The sequence below is a fragment of the Quercus suber genome, unplaced genomic scaffold, assembly GCF_002906115.3.
Source record: "Quercus suber isolate HL8 unplaced genomic scaffold, Cork oak 2.0 scaffold_1181, whole genome shotgun sequence".
NCBI lineage: Eukaryota > Viridiplantae > Streptophyta > Magnoliopsida > Fagales > Fagaceae > Quercus > Quercus suber.
The window spans coordinates 30,363-46,336 of NW_027070580.1; the positions used below are offsets into that span (position 1 = coordinate 30,363).

Consider the following 15,974-nt stretch of genomic DNA (forward strand, 5'->3'; position numbering starts at 1 on the left):
CATGTCATCCTCTTGCAAGGAGAAGCTTCAATTGTCTCATCTCCTCGCATCCGCTTCAAATTCTTACGCATATAACTGCATGTAAATTGGGTGTGCACAAAGGTTTTTGGGAGGTCATTTCCTCTTCCTTGAATATCTGCAAAACGGCCCAAATAATATCATTTACAATTTGTTATTTAGCTTGGTAAACAATTAGCTTGGTAAACAAAACACAAATCAAATCTTTTGTATCTGGGGAAGGGGGCAATTGGTTGGACATTTAGAAAGATACTGGTCATTAAATTGTTAGTCAGGTCAGATATTATGAGGACAGGCCATTTAGTTAAACCCAAGCTCTGTTAAAAAAAAAAAAAAAAAAAATTCCAACGTGAGCCAAATTAAGCAAAGGTGAGATCATGTGGGTAGCCATTAATATGATCTTGTTTTTATCAGTTTGTTTTTGTAGGTAGCTTTTGAGATTTGGAATTTGACTTTATCTTTGCTTCTTGTAAGCTCCATTTCTATGAAAGGAGGTGGCGAGAAAAAAATTGACTTTGGTGAATATGTTGGTACATTTTGTACATGAACTTATAAAATCTTTGGTGTTGCACATACTGTCACTAAATTTTTTTGCTTGACTGTTTAACTTCTCCCAGGTGGCAGTGGATATTAATCTTGACTCACCTCAACCTTTCCATATCACAGAACAAATGAAAATAAAGGCACAGGAACTAAGGTTTCCTTTTCTGTTTATCTAGAACTCCCCCCTCAGATTCTTTCTCCTCTTTTGACCTTTTATATATAATTCTTTAATCTGGTTGAATATTTGAAAAAAAAATTCAGATTGATCTTACTATTTATGGTTAACTGGTTCCTTTCCATGACTACTTAACTTATGTTGTTGAGTTTCAGGAATAAAGCACATGAGAAGAAAGAACAAGAAGAAAAGAAATTGGAAAGACAAAGAGAGAAGGTATTATGCAGTTATTTCTATGGTTTTCTTTTTCCTTATTTGATAGCTCCTTTACTTTACCTTGCCTTTTCTAAATCTTGTTAAGAATTTTGATCACTCTTAAACTTTTTTACTGCTTTTTCTCTAATGGAAGACAGAGAGATTTGGGGAGGGGGTGGGGGTAGATAGTTTAAATAGTGCTTTAAAACACAAGTAGAAAATGTGTATAGTATGAGAAATTTTAAAGTGAAGTTGGCAATTTATTAGTATCAATTGATAAATAATTAATCTCTTTAAAGCTTGCCTTGGTGTGATAGCAAGTGTCTTCCACCAAAAGTAGGTTGCAGGTTTGAGTCTAGGAATAAGCCTCTTCAAAAAAATGGGGGTAAGGTTGCCAATCAATCACCTCTTCGAGATCCCACAATAGTGGGAGTTTTGTGCACTGAGTATGACATTTTCCTTTTTTTAAAACTTGCATATATTGCCTATTGGTTCATAAAATATGACATTAGGAATAATATGCAACTTTGTGTTGTACAAATAATGATTAATGCAAGTTTTTCTCCATATATCCTTGCAATTTTCTCCTAAGTAGACTCTTCTAGACTAGAAAATTACCATGATTATAATGATAAATTTAATATCATGGTTTAGATGATTTGATGAGGGGAACGTGAATGGCAGCTCCTTTTGAAGAATTATAAGAGGCAAAAAGCTGGTTGTAATGTTCAAGCCATAAAATTTGGAGTGTTTTGGACTCTTGGGATCTTGCTTAGCTAGCCTAAATTGAACAGTCTTATTTTATTGTTTATCTAAGTGATGTTGTTTCTTTTTTAGTTTTAATTAATCTTTACTAAAGTCGGGGTAATTTGATAATTTCTAGATTCTTGTGATTTGGCTGTACCAAAGGCCCATGAGTTGTATTTTATGTTTTGAACTCTTTTTCTTTTTATTCCAACTACTAGATTATGTGTTGAACTTGAAACATTTGCTAGTCACATAGAGGAAATTCATCATAACTTATGAATAATTGTTGCACTTAGGAATGAGAAATACAAGGCTCAAACTAATATTAGAAGATTATTTTCTGAATTCAACGAAGGAGATATGATTATGGTTCATATGCGAGCTGAGCACTTTCCTAAAGGTGCTTATAAGAAGCCCCATTCTAGGAATATTGGCTGACACAAGATTGTGAAGAGAACATGCTCTAATGCTTATATCCTTGAGTTACCGCAAGACATGGCATTAGTAATGTATTTAATTTTAAGGATCTAACATTATATCAAGGTCATTATGCTAAGGAATGTATAGAACAAAATGTTGTTCAATTGCCACCTGACTCAATTTTTTTTTATAAGTAATAAAAATTCATTAAAAGAAAAGCACCAAACCAGACTCTAATATAAAGAAAGAGATTGAAAACGTCCTTGATGATCAAATTTTCTCAACTCAAGGTGGTGGACACCAATACATGCCCTCAGCCACGTGCGTCTATGGACATGACACAAAAACAGAATCAATCAAGTGATTTGTGGATCAATGATGGAGGCTTGTTGCTAGTTGGGCCCAGTTGATCTTTAGGATTCAATTTTATTTGGTTTTATATTATATAATTGGTTACAAGTTATTTCCTTTCCTTACTTGGGTATGAATTTATTTTCATTATTTTCTTGATTTAACTTGGGAATCTTATTTGAAGGCCCCAAACTTCATATTGTTATGTTTTGCTTTATTAAAAAAATTATTGTTAAAATTTTCTTCCATTGTTTGGTGCTAATTTTAGACAACCATAGGTGCCAACCCTTATCTATTTTTCAATCGCTTGGTGCTAACTCCAAGTAACCTTAGGTGCCTATTCCTAGAGCAGTTTGTCTTTTTGTTTTTTTTTTTTTTTTTTTTTTTTTTTTTTTTTTTTTTTTTTTTTATATGTATGTTTACCCATACATCCCTTTGAGTACTTGGTATTGCATTGTAAAAAGTACAAGGTTTAGCAGAAGAATTGTCCTCTTTCAAAATGGACCTAGATTATTTCTAATGAGTTTCAACGCATAAATTGTGACCTTTCTTGGTGATATCATTCCTTTTACTCAATGCTGTTGAAAGTTTCTACTCTGAGGAGAGATGATGGGGAACATCATTGGTAGCCCCCTTTTGGGACTTGTAGGGGGTGAGGTAAACCTATTTCTTACAATCAAGCATTAATTTGTGAAGTTCTCAGTGATAGAGGTCTTGCTTTGTAGTAACATTTTTAGCTGTAAATTCATTGAGAGATGTGAGTTTTAATAAAATTATAGTAACATTTTTTTTTTTGGGAAAATAATTATAGTAGGTTTCTTAAAACCTTGCCTAGGTTTATCATTCAATTCATTGTTTTACTATCAATAAAACATCAAATTCTTTTCAAGAATTCATCAAGATTCAATCCTTTTTTATTATCTAAACTTAAGTTCTTAAATATCCAAACCCATTCAAGAATATTTTGAGAACATATCAAGAAGCCTAATATAGTTGAATTTCTTAAAGATCCTATATCATGATTCCTAAGTTCTTTTTACCCCTGAAAGACATTATTCAATGGTGAACTTGCCAAAGCTTTTTTATATTTTAGAAAATATTATTGCTGCTTCATTGGTTGGTTTTTGTCAAATCAAACGCTTCTAGTTGTACTTTGGGATTCTGTTAAGTGCTCGTTTCATGTACTTGGCATTTATTTATAAAGACCATGGTTGTGCAATCGTTCTAGGAGAGGATTCGAGCTAGTAAGGACCTCACTGAGGCAAAGCGAATGGTAGAAAGCAAAGAAAGACAACGGTCTATCTTAATTTAGTAATTGTATGTTCTATTTGGCAATTCTATGTCTATTTATCCCTTTTTGTCTTTAAATACATTAGATTGTATTTCCTTCTAACTTAAATATTAATATATTCACTTTGTTTTTTCAGTTATTTAGCCTTGAAAAAAAAAGAAAAGGAGGAAGAAAAAAGAGCAAGGGAGAAAATACTTAAGAAACTGGAACATGATAAGGTGCTTGAAAATTTTTTCCACGTTTCATTGTGCTTAGAACAATTGTTCATAGATTATAATTTTTTTCTAGTAGATTATGTGTGCGTTTGGGAATCATTGAAAACATTTTAGCTTTTAGCTTTTTATCCTTCTGTTTTTGTTTTTGTTTTTTTTTTTTTGGTGCAAATAATCTAGCTTTTAGCTCTTTGTGATGCATTTAACATAAAAAATAAAAATAAATTAATTAAAAAAAAACGTAAATGTTATCAAAAACTATATCTTTTGACAAACACTATGCAAATAAGTTACCGAAATACACAATTCCCAAACGAAAACTATATATTATAGATTTCGCTATTGTTGTCCTTAATACACCTTTTCCCTAGGGCCTACCCATTTATATGGAAGGATAATTTTTTTTCTTTATAGTATTTTATGGTCAATAAAACTAGAGAGAAATATGTATTTTGTGGAAGTTGTGCTAATGCAGGAAAAAAGTTTTCAAAAAATATTCTCAAAGAACTTGAGGTAAGCAACAACCAAGAATAGAAGAGAGACTAATGGGTTTTTATTTTATTTTAAATTTTATCAAGTGATAATTTAATAATTTTTTCATTATTCCTGATTTGAGGTTTAATACCTTTCTCAAGAATTTTCCATGACTCAAAAAACTATGCATGTCTTCATAGGTAGAAAGGAGGTCAGGAATTGGATTGCCACCAGAAAGTCCATCTGTAAAACCTTCCACTTATTTGTTGCAGGAAAAAGCGGTACGGTTATTTTGAAAGTGATGTTTATAGAACTTAGCACTCTTCTGTGTCATTGCATAATATAAATTTCTTTACTTGAACTACAGGGCAGAGTTATTTTGATGTTGTTCTTTTTATTATTAGTTGTAGACATCATTGCCTGTGAAGTCTAACAAATGTAGAGCAGATGAGAGAATGTTTAAGGTCTCTTAAGCGCAATCACCAGGTAAATTGCTCATAGTGTAACAAGCACAAGAGTTTGGAGACATTTCAAAAATAGATCGTTTTATCTGTTTTATGACATTATTGTAGAACCATCACATTATAAGTGGTTTCCTAAACTATTTTTAGCAACTTCATTATGAGGTTAGAGTGTGCTTCAATTTCCTTGTTATATGTTTCAAAAGCAATGCATAATGTTAAAGTTTTCCTGAATAAAAATTCTGGTATAGTGGACTTCTTATATGTGAAACATTTAATCAGAGGGTGATTTTTTTTTTTTTTTTTTTTTGGGAAATCCATTGGGTTAAAGTCTTAAAGATCTCCACAGATAAATTGTCACAACAATGAATTTCCTTTGCATCTGAGTTTTCAGATAAATGGGAGGTAATACATCTTATTATTTACAAGATAGATAGATCTCCATGACCTTGTACTAAAAAGCTCCTTGCTTTACATACAAATACTTAAAGAAAGAAAGCGCATGCTTTAAAGCCTTTTAATTAAACTAAGGTGAAGGTACATGCACCTGTTATAGCATAAATCATATGCATAGGATATTTTTAGGGTGCCTACCATAGATATTTTTTGCATTTCTAAAGTCTTGAAAAGAGAGTTTTGGAGACTTTGTTTTTATTGTCTAGAGTCTTTGGATTCAGAGTAATCCATACGCTAGGCAGAACTTTTCAATTTAGAAAATTGTATCTTTAGTACTTAATTTTCCACATTAACAATGAATACACTTAATAGCATTTTTGTTTGTCTAGATTTTTCAAGAAAGTGTCTCAAGTAAATTAAAGCTTGATTGCGAGGCCTTAGATTCTTGACAACAAACAATAGGAGACATTGAAATCTAATACCGTGTAAAAATGTCCACAACATTTTCACAACAAATCATAAGTGGCAGGTTGTTACTGGTTGTTATTATTGGGGCAAAAAAATAATATTGTGAACGTAGTATCTCTCTTATTATTTTGTAAATAGTAAGGTTTTACTAATGAAAATGATACTAATTGGATGATAATTTATAGGAGAGTTTTGTGCTTGATCAGTTTCTTTAATCTGAATGCTTTTTGTTTTACGCTTAAGATTCTATAACACATTATCTTCATTTTGTAGGCCTTTATATAACACTTTAAGGGAAAATTTCATTGGTCATCAGGGGTCATTTTTCTTTTATAAATAAAGAATATAATATAAAGGAAAAAAAAAATTCAGGGATCATAAGAATGAGATAAATGCCATTGTGGGCGTTGTTTTGGCGGTTATTTAGTATGTGAACTTTTTGTTGGTGAGAGCAATGGATTTTAATTGATTTATATTAGAAAATACCTTGAGAAACCTATATTAATATAGCCTGTTAAATTCCTATAAATTAAAAAAAAAAAAAAAAAAAAAAAAGCATTTTAGGTTTCTTATTAATAATAATAGAGTGAATTTTAATTAGATTTTTGAAAAGAAATAAAGATGATAATGGTTCTAATGATATTTTATTTTTATGCAAATAATCCTTATTGAAATTACAAAAATTAGGTTGGATTGAACTAATTCTGGAGCTCTGAAGGAATACATCACCAATTGATGTATGATTTCACCATAGTGGCGATAGTCTGCCGATGAAATGAAATGCTAGTGAATTCTCAAAGGTATATATCAATTGGTCCATTTCGTTTGCTTTTGTTTTTGTATATTCTTAGCAAGTAAAAGCTTGTATTTTAGCCTATAAAATTTGTCAAGTGAAAAACATTCAAATATTGCAATCCTGTTCCATGTTCGTAGATTATAGTTCATAAGTCATAACATGCAATAAATATTTTCTCCCAACACATCAATCTAAGAATAAGACTGATCTTTTGTGTGCTGCATGTCCTTCTCAGTTCTCACACACCTGCCGTGAAGAGACTAGAGTATAGACTTACGAGTCAATGAAGTTGTATTTGTTCTGGAAAAAAAAAAAAAAAAAAAAAAAGCTAGTCTCCCAAGTCTTCCACTATAAAAAGTTGTGTTTATTTATTTATTGTTGAAAAAAAAGTTTATTACTTTTTTTTGTCAAAAAAAGAAAAGTTTATTAAAACAAAAAAGCTTGAACTTTAAAAGTCTTCCACCATAAAAAGCAAGTCTTTCTTTTTTAAAGATAATAATTGCATGAGTAATGTTATGAACATAGCAACTTTCACAATAATTAAATTTTTGAGTTTTTTATTTATATTTTTTATCGATTTTTATCTAATCTTACCACTAATATTACATTTTTATCTATCAAATTATTAATAACAATTTGTCTTCTCGATAGTTGTAATTTTGTGTGTGCGTGTGTGGCTCTAGACTTATTTTAAATTTTTAATTGTATTCTTCTTGAGTAACACAAGTGATTGAGGACAACGCTTCATAAAACCAAAGTCATTAGTTTGAATCTCTCATTTTTCCTCCCTTAAACCAAGTAAATAGTAAACCAAAGCTTTACTTCCATTACAAAAAAATTATTATAAACTCATTATTTTATATGGGAAATTCTTTTACTAAACTATTATGTAGCTTTTCTCTTCTCATTAATGAGTTTTCCATGTAAAAAATCAGACCTTCTTATGGATTTTTGCTGATATCTTCTAATTTATGTTTGTTATTGTACTCATCAAATTCAATTGAAGTGCTCATAAAATTTGCACAACTAGGAAAAAAAGTGAGGCTAATAGTTGGTTGTATGACCTGATTTTCTATTTCCATCTCAATTCTTTCCGAAATGTCCTTAAAAATAATTGGACAAAGAGTTTGAGGCTTTGAGCATTCTTTAATTGATGTTTTTTTTTTTTAACGGATTAATGGATGGTTTAGGACTCACATTATTTAATTTATATTATTGTTATGATTAATCAAAATTATTCCAAATGCCATATTTGGAACCTTGAGTGTTGATGACTTGTTTTTATTTCCATCTCCATGCTTTTTGGGAAATGTCCTTAAAAATAATTGAACAAAGAGTTTGAGCTTGGAACATTCTTTAATTGATCGTTTGTTTATTTATTTATTTGAACGAATTAATTGATGATATATATATATATATATATAATCATTTGGTTTACGTAATGTAACTAAGACAATAGGTGTTATAGTAATATGAAAGGGAGTACTGCATTTGCTGTCAATCTCTCTCCTCTCTTGCCCCTAGTTCAGCATTGCCAACGCCAAATTTCTGTGGAATTTTGCATACCAAATTCCCTCCCTCTTCTCAATTACCTAAATTTTTGACATAGTGGACATTACACCTATAAACTTGAATGTTAATAATATTTCTTTAAAATAAAAGACTCATAAAATTTAAAGAAAAATAAGTAATACTGTGAATCTTTTATTAGAAAACCCAAATTAGATCAAATGCGCCTAACCATAATGGGGTTGCCCCATTGTGATCAAAATCAAGATACAAAACGATAATTCTAAACTCGTGATTGTTCAAATAATGATAATTCAATTTATACAATTTTTTTTGTTTTGAAAATTACAAATTTATAATCCAAAGACTTCGAATCTCTAAAGTCTTAAAGAGATTTTTGGAGACTTAGTTTTTCTTTTCTAGAGTCTTTGGAGTCTCTGTAACTATGGGTAGAACTTTTCAATTTAAAAAATTGTTTCTTATTATTACAACACCTAATTTTCCATACTAAATGTTGATTACACTTATTAGCATTTTTCTCCGTTTAGTTTTTCCAAGAAAGTGTCGTTCAAGAAAATTAAAGATCATGAGGCCTTAGAATTTTAATAAACAATAACTGTGAGAAGAATTCAAGATTCATTTAATGGAATAGGAGATATCGAAATCTAATACCGAATACATTGAGTTTTCTTAGCGGATGGAGTGAGATTTTTGTGGGGTTACTGAAGGCCTAGTTATGGTTTACCAGATAAAAAATAAAAATAAAAAAGATAGCCTGGTTATGTGAGTGCCCGGTCCAAAAGAAAAAGAAAAAGAAAAATTTGTTAATTGTGTCGGATTTAATTATTCTATGTATGGACTATGGAGCAGTATATAGGTGTCTTTGATGTTTTCGGTTAGTCGTTTTGGTTTAAACTGATTTATATACTGTTAACAAAATGTAATGATTTTGATTGTAGTTATCCTAGATTTTCAGTTTTTTTATTTATAAATTGGGAATGAATTTGGTCGAGCTCTTCATGTTTTAAGAAATCTTGGGTAATTTGTAGGGGCCTGATAGTTTTCTTATTATTAAGACCCTTAACGAGAAAGACCAGTTTGTTTGAAAAATGAGTTTTGTTTCTCTAATTTACTAGGATTAAATGCTTCTGAATTAGAAAGGCTGAGTTTGCATGGGCGAAGAGTTTTAAGGCCTATTCTAGAAAAAGGTATTTTCGAAATTGAAACCTTATATTGGTCACTAGGGGACAGAATCAGAGGTCCTAAAGCATACAAAGTATTTATCAGAGGTAAAAGAAACTAATTTTTATTGAATAGATAGGTCAATTTACAGGTCTTGAATATGAATATTGTACTGCAATTCTCAAAAATGAATATTGCTTGCTGCTTTCTGTTATTTTATTTATGAAAATATTCTTGACATGCAAACTTTATTCATCAGATCCTACTCAATTAGCAAAAGAGAATAAAATAANAATATTGCTTGCTGCTTTCTGTTATTTTATTTATGAAAATATTCTTGACATGCAAACTTTATTCATCAGATCCTACTCAATTAGCAAAAGAGAATAAAATAATTTCTGTTCCATGATGCAAACATTTTGACAAAATAAACAGCAGGTAGCATATGAGAATAAAACTTTATTACCATCGTATCTTATACTTAATGCCACAATCAAAACAAGAGAAGTGCCTTTGGTCATCTCACAAGTCCACTTGTTTGTGATGCAATCTACTGATTTCTGAAAAATGATAATATGCATTTTCTAATAATTATGACATTTACTTTGTGAGTTGTGAGAAGGATACTAATTATATGGTAATTTACAGGAGACCTCTGTTTGATTTTGTCTTGTTTTACACTTAAAAATTCTACAGAGCAGCTAATCAAAGAAAAAAAAAAAATCTACAGAGCAGAGTAATTACTGAAGAGTGAAGTCTTGTGAGTAGGACCCTCCATTTTGTGTAGCCTTATGTTGAACCGGCCCCTTATCATTTTTTTCTTTTCTGGCGGCAACATATCAATTTGCTTACCTGCAAAATGTTCCAACGAATTTTAGACAGAATTTCATTGGTCAATTTGCATTTCCAGTGTCTTTGTGGTCTTTCCAAGGAAAAAAAAAAAAAAAATTTCTCATTAATGCATTTTCTTACTATTACCAAATCTCTTCCACTAAATTTATTTTTTAATAATTCAATGGAAATGAGATTTGGACTTTAGATATTTTTATTATAATTTACAAATACCAAGATGTGCCAATAATGTTTTTCTCCGTGTACTATTTTTTATGGTATATATGGGAATACTGGGTTTTTTTTTTTTTTAATTAGAAATATATACATAGTATGATGCTAACCATGCATCTCCAACTTCTTTCCCTTCAACTTCTAAGCACCTGTGTATGTGTGGAGCACTAGTGAAGTTTTAAAAAAAAAAATTTTGCATTTTTTATAAACATTCCCATTTGCTAGTCTTCCACTATCAAAAAGCTTATGCTTTAAAAGTCTTCCACCATAAATAATTTTTTTCTTTTTTAAAAAGGCTTCTCTTTTAAAGATAATAATTGTATGAGTAATGTTATAAACACAACAATTTTTACAATATTTAAAGAACAAAGTTGGCAACAAATTAAGTTGTAGGGAGAAAATGGGCAAATGCCCTTTTCACACAAATTATGTAGCGTTTTGCCCTATTTTCCAAACTAATTAGGGAAATGCTCCTCTTTTGAAACTCGATTTAAGATAAATCAAGTTAAGCCCTATAGTAGCGTTTTTAAGGAGCCTATAATGAGGTTTTAAGGACCTATAGTGGCGTTTTGTAACTCAACCTCCATGAAGTCGAGTTATAGGTAAAAAAAAATTAAAAAAAATTGCCTGCAACTCGAGTTCATGGAGGTCGAGTTATAAACCATCACTATAGAGCTCCAAATTTTTTTTTTTTTTTTAAAACTCAATTTTGATCCAATCGAGTTTTAAAAGAATGACATTTCTCTAATTAGTTTGAAAAAATAGGCAAAATGCTTGAAAGTTTGTGTGAAATGGGCATTTGCCAATTTTCTCCTAAGTTGTAGTCTAAGACTATGACCTCACTCAATATCTATTTATAAGACGTGAATTTTGACAAATCTACTATTGAATTACATTTTCTTCTTATATCCTCCGTACGTGCAAAATTTCAATAAGATCAAATATTAATAGCTATATTATCAATCAAATTCTTAAATTTTGAGTTTTTATAGTCTATAATTATACATAATAAATAAGTTTATGAATCGAATAGTAAATAACATCTAATAGACATGAAATTTGACATGTATGTTAAGAATAAAAAAGAACATGTCATTTAATAGTTAGATTTTAAAAATATGTATTCATGAAATTTTTTTTAGGTATAACTAAATTTGTAGCCAAACTTTGTCCACATTTAAATTGGAAAATTTTTTATTAATTTTTATCGGATCCCACTACTAATATCACATTTTTATCTATCAAATTATTAATAACAATTTGTCTCCTTGATAGTGGGTTTTTTTTTTTTTTTTTGTGTGTGGCTCTAGACTTATTTTAATTGTATTCTTTTTGAGTAACACAAATGATTGAGGAGAATGCTTCACAAAACCAAAGTCATTAGTTAGAATCTCTCATTTTTCCTTCCCTTAAACCAAAACTCATTAAAAGTAAACCAAAGCTTGCCTTCCATTACAAAATATTATTATAAACTCATTATTTTTACTGGAATTATTTATTAGACTGTTATGTAACTTTTCTCTTCTCATTAATGAGTTTTTCATTTAAGAAAATCAACATCTTACTTATGGATTGTTGCTAATATCTTCTGATTGATGTTTGTTTGTACTTAGCAAAATTAATTGAAGTGCTCATTAAATTTGCACAATCAAGAAATAAAAAATAAAAATTGAGGCTTGCAGTTAGTTGATGACCGATTTTCAATACTGCCACCTCAATGCTTTCCGGGAAATGTCCTTATAAATAATTGGACAAAGAGTTTGAGGCTTTGATTCTTTAATTGATGGGTTTTTTTTTTTCAACGGATTAATGAATGGTTTAGGACTCACATATATTTAATTTATAATTATTGTTATGATTAATCAAAATTATTCCAAATGCCAATATTTGGAACCTTGTAGCTGATTGATGACTTGTTTTAAATATTTCCATCTCCATGCTTTATGGGAAATGTCCTTAAAAATAATTGAACAAAGAGTTTGAGGCTTTGATAATTCTTTAATTGACGGTTTATTTATTTATGTTTTGAACATATTAATTGACGATTTAGGATGTGTGTGCGTGTGTTTATATATATATATATATGGGAGTCCTTCGGTATGCATAACATAACAAAGACAATTGGTGTTATAGTAATATGAAAGGGAGTATCGAATTTGCTATTAGAGTCTCTCTTCTCTTCCCCCAAATTTGGCACTGTCAATGCCAAATTTATGTGGAAGTCTTAGGGTATTGTATTCTCCCCCTCTTCTTAATTACCTATATTGTTTGACATAGTGGACATAACATCCATAAACTCAAATTTTAATAATATTTAGTTAAAAGACTCATAAAATTCAAAGAAAAATAACCAAAACTTTGAGTCTCTTGTTCGAAAATCCAAATTAGATCAAATGCCTCCTAACCATAATGGGGTTGCAACACTGCCACCATTGTGATCAAAATCAAAATACAAATTGCTATTTCTAAAGCTCATGGTTGTTCAAATAATGATATTTCAATTTATATACCTTTTTTTTGTTTTGGAAATTACAAATATATAATCCAAAGACTTTGCACCTCTAAAGTCTTAAAAGAGAGTTTTTGGTGTTTTTTTTTTTAGAGTCTTTAGAGTCTTCTTTATGCTGGACAGAACTTTTCAATTTAGAAAATTTTTTCTTTAGCACCTAATTTTCCACACCAAACTTTTTTTTATTTATTTAATGAACACTAAAATCGCCTATTGGAATGTATCAATTTTTCTTTTTAAATAGAAGTAATAGAAATGCTGATATGCATTTCTTGATATTGTTTTCCTCTCCTAACAAATAAAATCCTCTCATCTTTATTGTATACACATGATGATATTGGTTAGGCCCTCTGTGATTGATAAATACCTTTCTTTCATTCCAAAAATAAAACCTTTGGGTTAGGCAAATGTTGCATCTGGGATGGCTGTGTGTGATGAATGTAAACTGAAATTCTTGGAGCTAAAAGTGAAGAGGAACTTGGAAGCCCAGATGAAACCTGAGGACTTTGCTAAGTCCCTGCCTTACAATGGGTGCTGCTTGTAAAACTAACCAATGCAGATCATTCAACACACAGTGGGGTTCCAATCAGTGCCTACACAAGATTCAAGCCAAAACACTTTTAGTTCTAAAGCAATCCAAAACAAAACGGCATGCAATATAAGAATAAAGCCTAAAGCTACATGTAGTTTATCTTCTATTAGTGGCACTGTTAGTCAAAGTGCCTACACAAGATTCAAGCCAAAACACTTTTAGTTCTAAAGCAATCCAAAACAAAACGGCATGCAATATAAGAATAAAGCCTAAAGCTACATGTAGTTTATCTTCTATTAGTGGCACTGTTAGTCAGAGTGGAAATGCACGTGTCAGTTATCTATTGGTAGTTTGGAAAGTTTGTTATGCTTAAATCTTGGCGGCATTTCTAGTAGAGTTTGTTAGTTCCTGTTCAGAGTTTATAATAGGAATAACACTCATTGTAATCTTATTTGAGTTTAATACAATTTCCATATATTGAAATTCTTAGAGTATAGAAATTCATGATTTGAATTAAACTTTAAAATGAAAGTGTTACTTTGAATTTTTAATTTAGAAAAGGGCTCCATATCTGTATTAAAAAATTAAATAAATAATCAAGTACTGTGGAAATAATTCATACTTTCTCGTTTTGAATCTCTCATTTTCATTCCCATTGAAACCAAGACTCATTTATATTCAAACAAAGAAAAGAAGCTTGTCTTCCACTATAGTGTGGAATTGTCACGTTGAGGTTTTATTCATTTTAATGGGGCCGATTTAAAAATCTAGTGGGCTTTATTTGCCTATTGGGCTGAATTACTAAGGATTTGATTTTGAGTTTAATTCATTGAGCCATTTATTTAAGGGTTGATATTTTTAGATTTGAGTCTTCTGTTAAATGAAGCCCAGATGAAACCTAGCATGCTTGCTGATGATGACCCCAAGAAAAGTATGAATCTAATGTAAACATTGCTTCATACAATCTAATTATTTTAAAAGATATTGAAAACCTAATAATATTACTGATTAAACTCCCGCCAAAATACATACAACACAACATCAAACATTTACTCATCTTTTCCTTTTCTCATTTTTCTTGGCAACCTAAAACATAGGGTTTGTATATCCTACACTATTGTGTTCAATTCAACAGAGTTAAATTTTCACTGGAACAAGCAAGTATTTTAAATATATATGAATTAAGATTAAAAAAAGAATAGAACCCTATAGATTATATTGGCTATGCTTGTTCCAAAGTTTTCTAGGGAACCAAACATGGCATAGGCTGACCTTTTTGGAAGAAGATTTTTAAGGGAGAGAGTTAACCTGTGGAAAAAAAAAAAAAAAAGAGAGATAGAGATGTGCCCCATGTAGTCTTCTTCTTCTGTTTCCTCGGCTCCATTGGTTTCGGCTTGGTTCAATTCCTCCCATGGTTCATGGCTGATAGCTTGGTTACGGTGAGGCTTTTTAGTCTGAGGGCTCAATGAATAGGCCAATAGTGGGCTTCAAAAAAAAGCCATGAAGCCCAAATAGACTCATGCTTTTAAGTAGACCAATTTGGTGAGCCCAATAAGGAATGCATGGGCATGTGTGCTGTCTATTTCGCAACAACAAATGGAATTTGCTCACGTGGATGCCAACTCATAAAGTAGCGGCGGTGGAGAAACTTAGAAGCCCAAACAAAACCTATGAAGACATTAATAATTCCTAGTAAATAAATTGAGGACTTCTTGATGAGCTGCTTGCCAAAGAGTGTATACATGCTGTCTATGATTTTGATTTCATCACAGATAAGAATTGTCAGAAAAGCAAAGATTTTTTTTCATTTCAGGGTAATTCTACATTTCCTCAAATAATATGTATAGTAGTAAACTTACTACTGTATCAAAAAAATTGGGTACATTTAATGAAAATTTCAAGAAAGAAAGAAAAAAAATATTCAAAAGCTTATAAAGTCAATAACCAAGGTAATTTTGTTTATTTCTTTGAGATTTAAGAAAATAACTGAGAATATTTTCTTTAAACTTTGAAGGCCAAATTTTGCAACACAAGCTTCCTCCTTAAAAACGAGTTAGAACTTAGAAGTAGTCATGTCATGCACAATCTTGATGTCTTTCGTTGAGAGTTTAAAAAGTGATTGCTATTAAGAGATTTTAAAGAGAGCTATTATAATTTATAGCTAGATGAACCCTTAGCTCGTCTATGGGGTAAGATATCAACTTTTATTTTCAAAGAACATGAAAGAAATACTAGTCATCATTTTCAAGGTACGTTCGAATTTTGACGTTTGTTCTGTCTCCCACTTGGGTCTTCATTTTCAATGGCCTTTCTATAATATGTGAAAATAAAATTAGAGTGAATTTAAACTATTGAAGGAAAAGCAAGAATGGTATAACATTTCCCTACCCTGAGGCCAAACCTTTTTTTTTTTAATTAAAAATAAATAAAGCAAAATGTTTGTCTTCCACTATAAAAAAGAAAAAAAAAAGTTTATCTTATCAAAAGCATTCAAAATTTCCAATCAATTTGTGATCCACGATCCTAAGGTTTAGATTAGAGAAAGCAATATGTCATTTTCTCATAACACATCAACCCATTTGCTTAGTCTTCCACTACAAAGAAAAAAGTCTTCCACTGTCAAAAAACTT

At 30.4% G+C, this 15,974-nt stretch overlaps 1 protein-coding gene across 6 annotated transcripts; it reads left to right on the forward strand.

The window, feature by feature from the left end:
• The first annotated feature begins 427 nt into the window (after positions 1 to 427).
• On the forward strand, positions 428 to 5,040 carry LOC111996907 (uncharacterized). Of its 6 annotated transcripts, none has more exons than XM_065769495.1 (7): positions 428 to 536; positions 636 to 715; positions 892 to 952; positions 3,678 to 3,745; positions 3,877 to 3,958; positions 4,627 to 4,707; positions 4,794 to 5,040. In XM_065769495.1, exons 2-7 carry the CDS (start codon positions 690 to 692, stop codon positions 4,857 to 4,859), a joined length of 384 nt encoding a protein of 127 aa, XP_065625567.1. In that variant the 5' UTR covers positions 428 to 536; positions 636 to 689; the 3' UTR covers positions 4,860 to 5,040. The 6 variants fall into 6 exon arrangements, 5 of the variants coding, with proteins under 5 accessions (XP_065625567.1, XP_065625568.1, XP_065625566.1 ...); XM_065769496.1 differs by having other exon boundaries at positions 428 to 512; XM_065769494.1 differs by lacking the exon at positions 428 to 536 and having other exon boundaries at positions 548 to 715.
• The last annotated feature ends 10,934 nt before the right edge of the window (positions 5,041 to 15,974 follow it).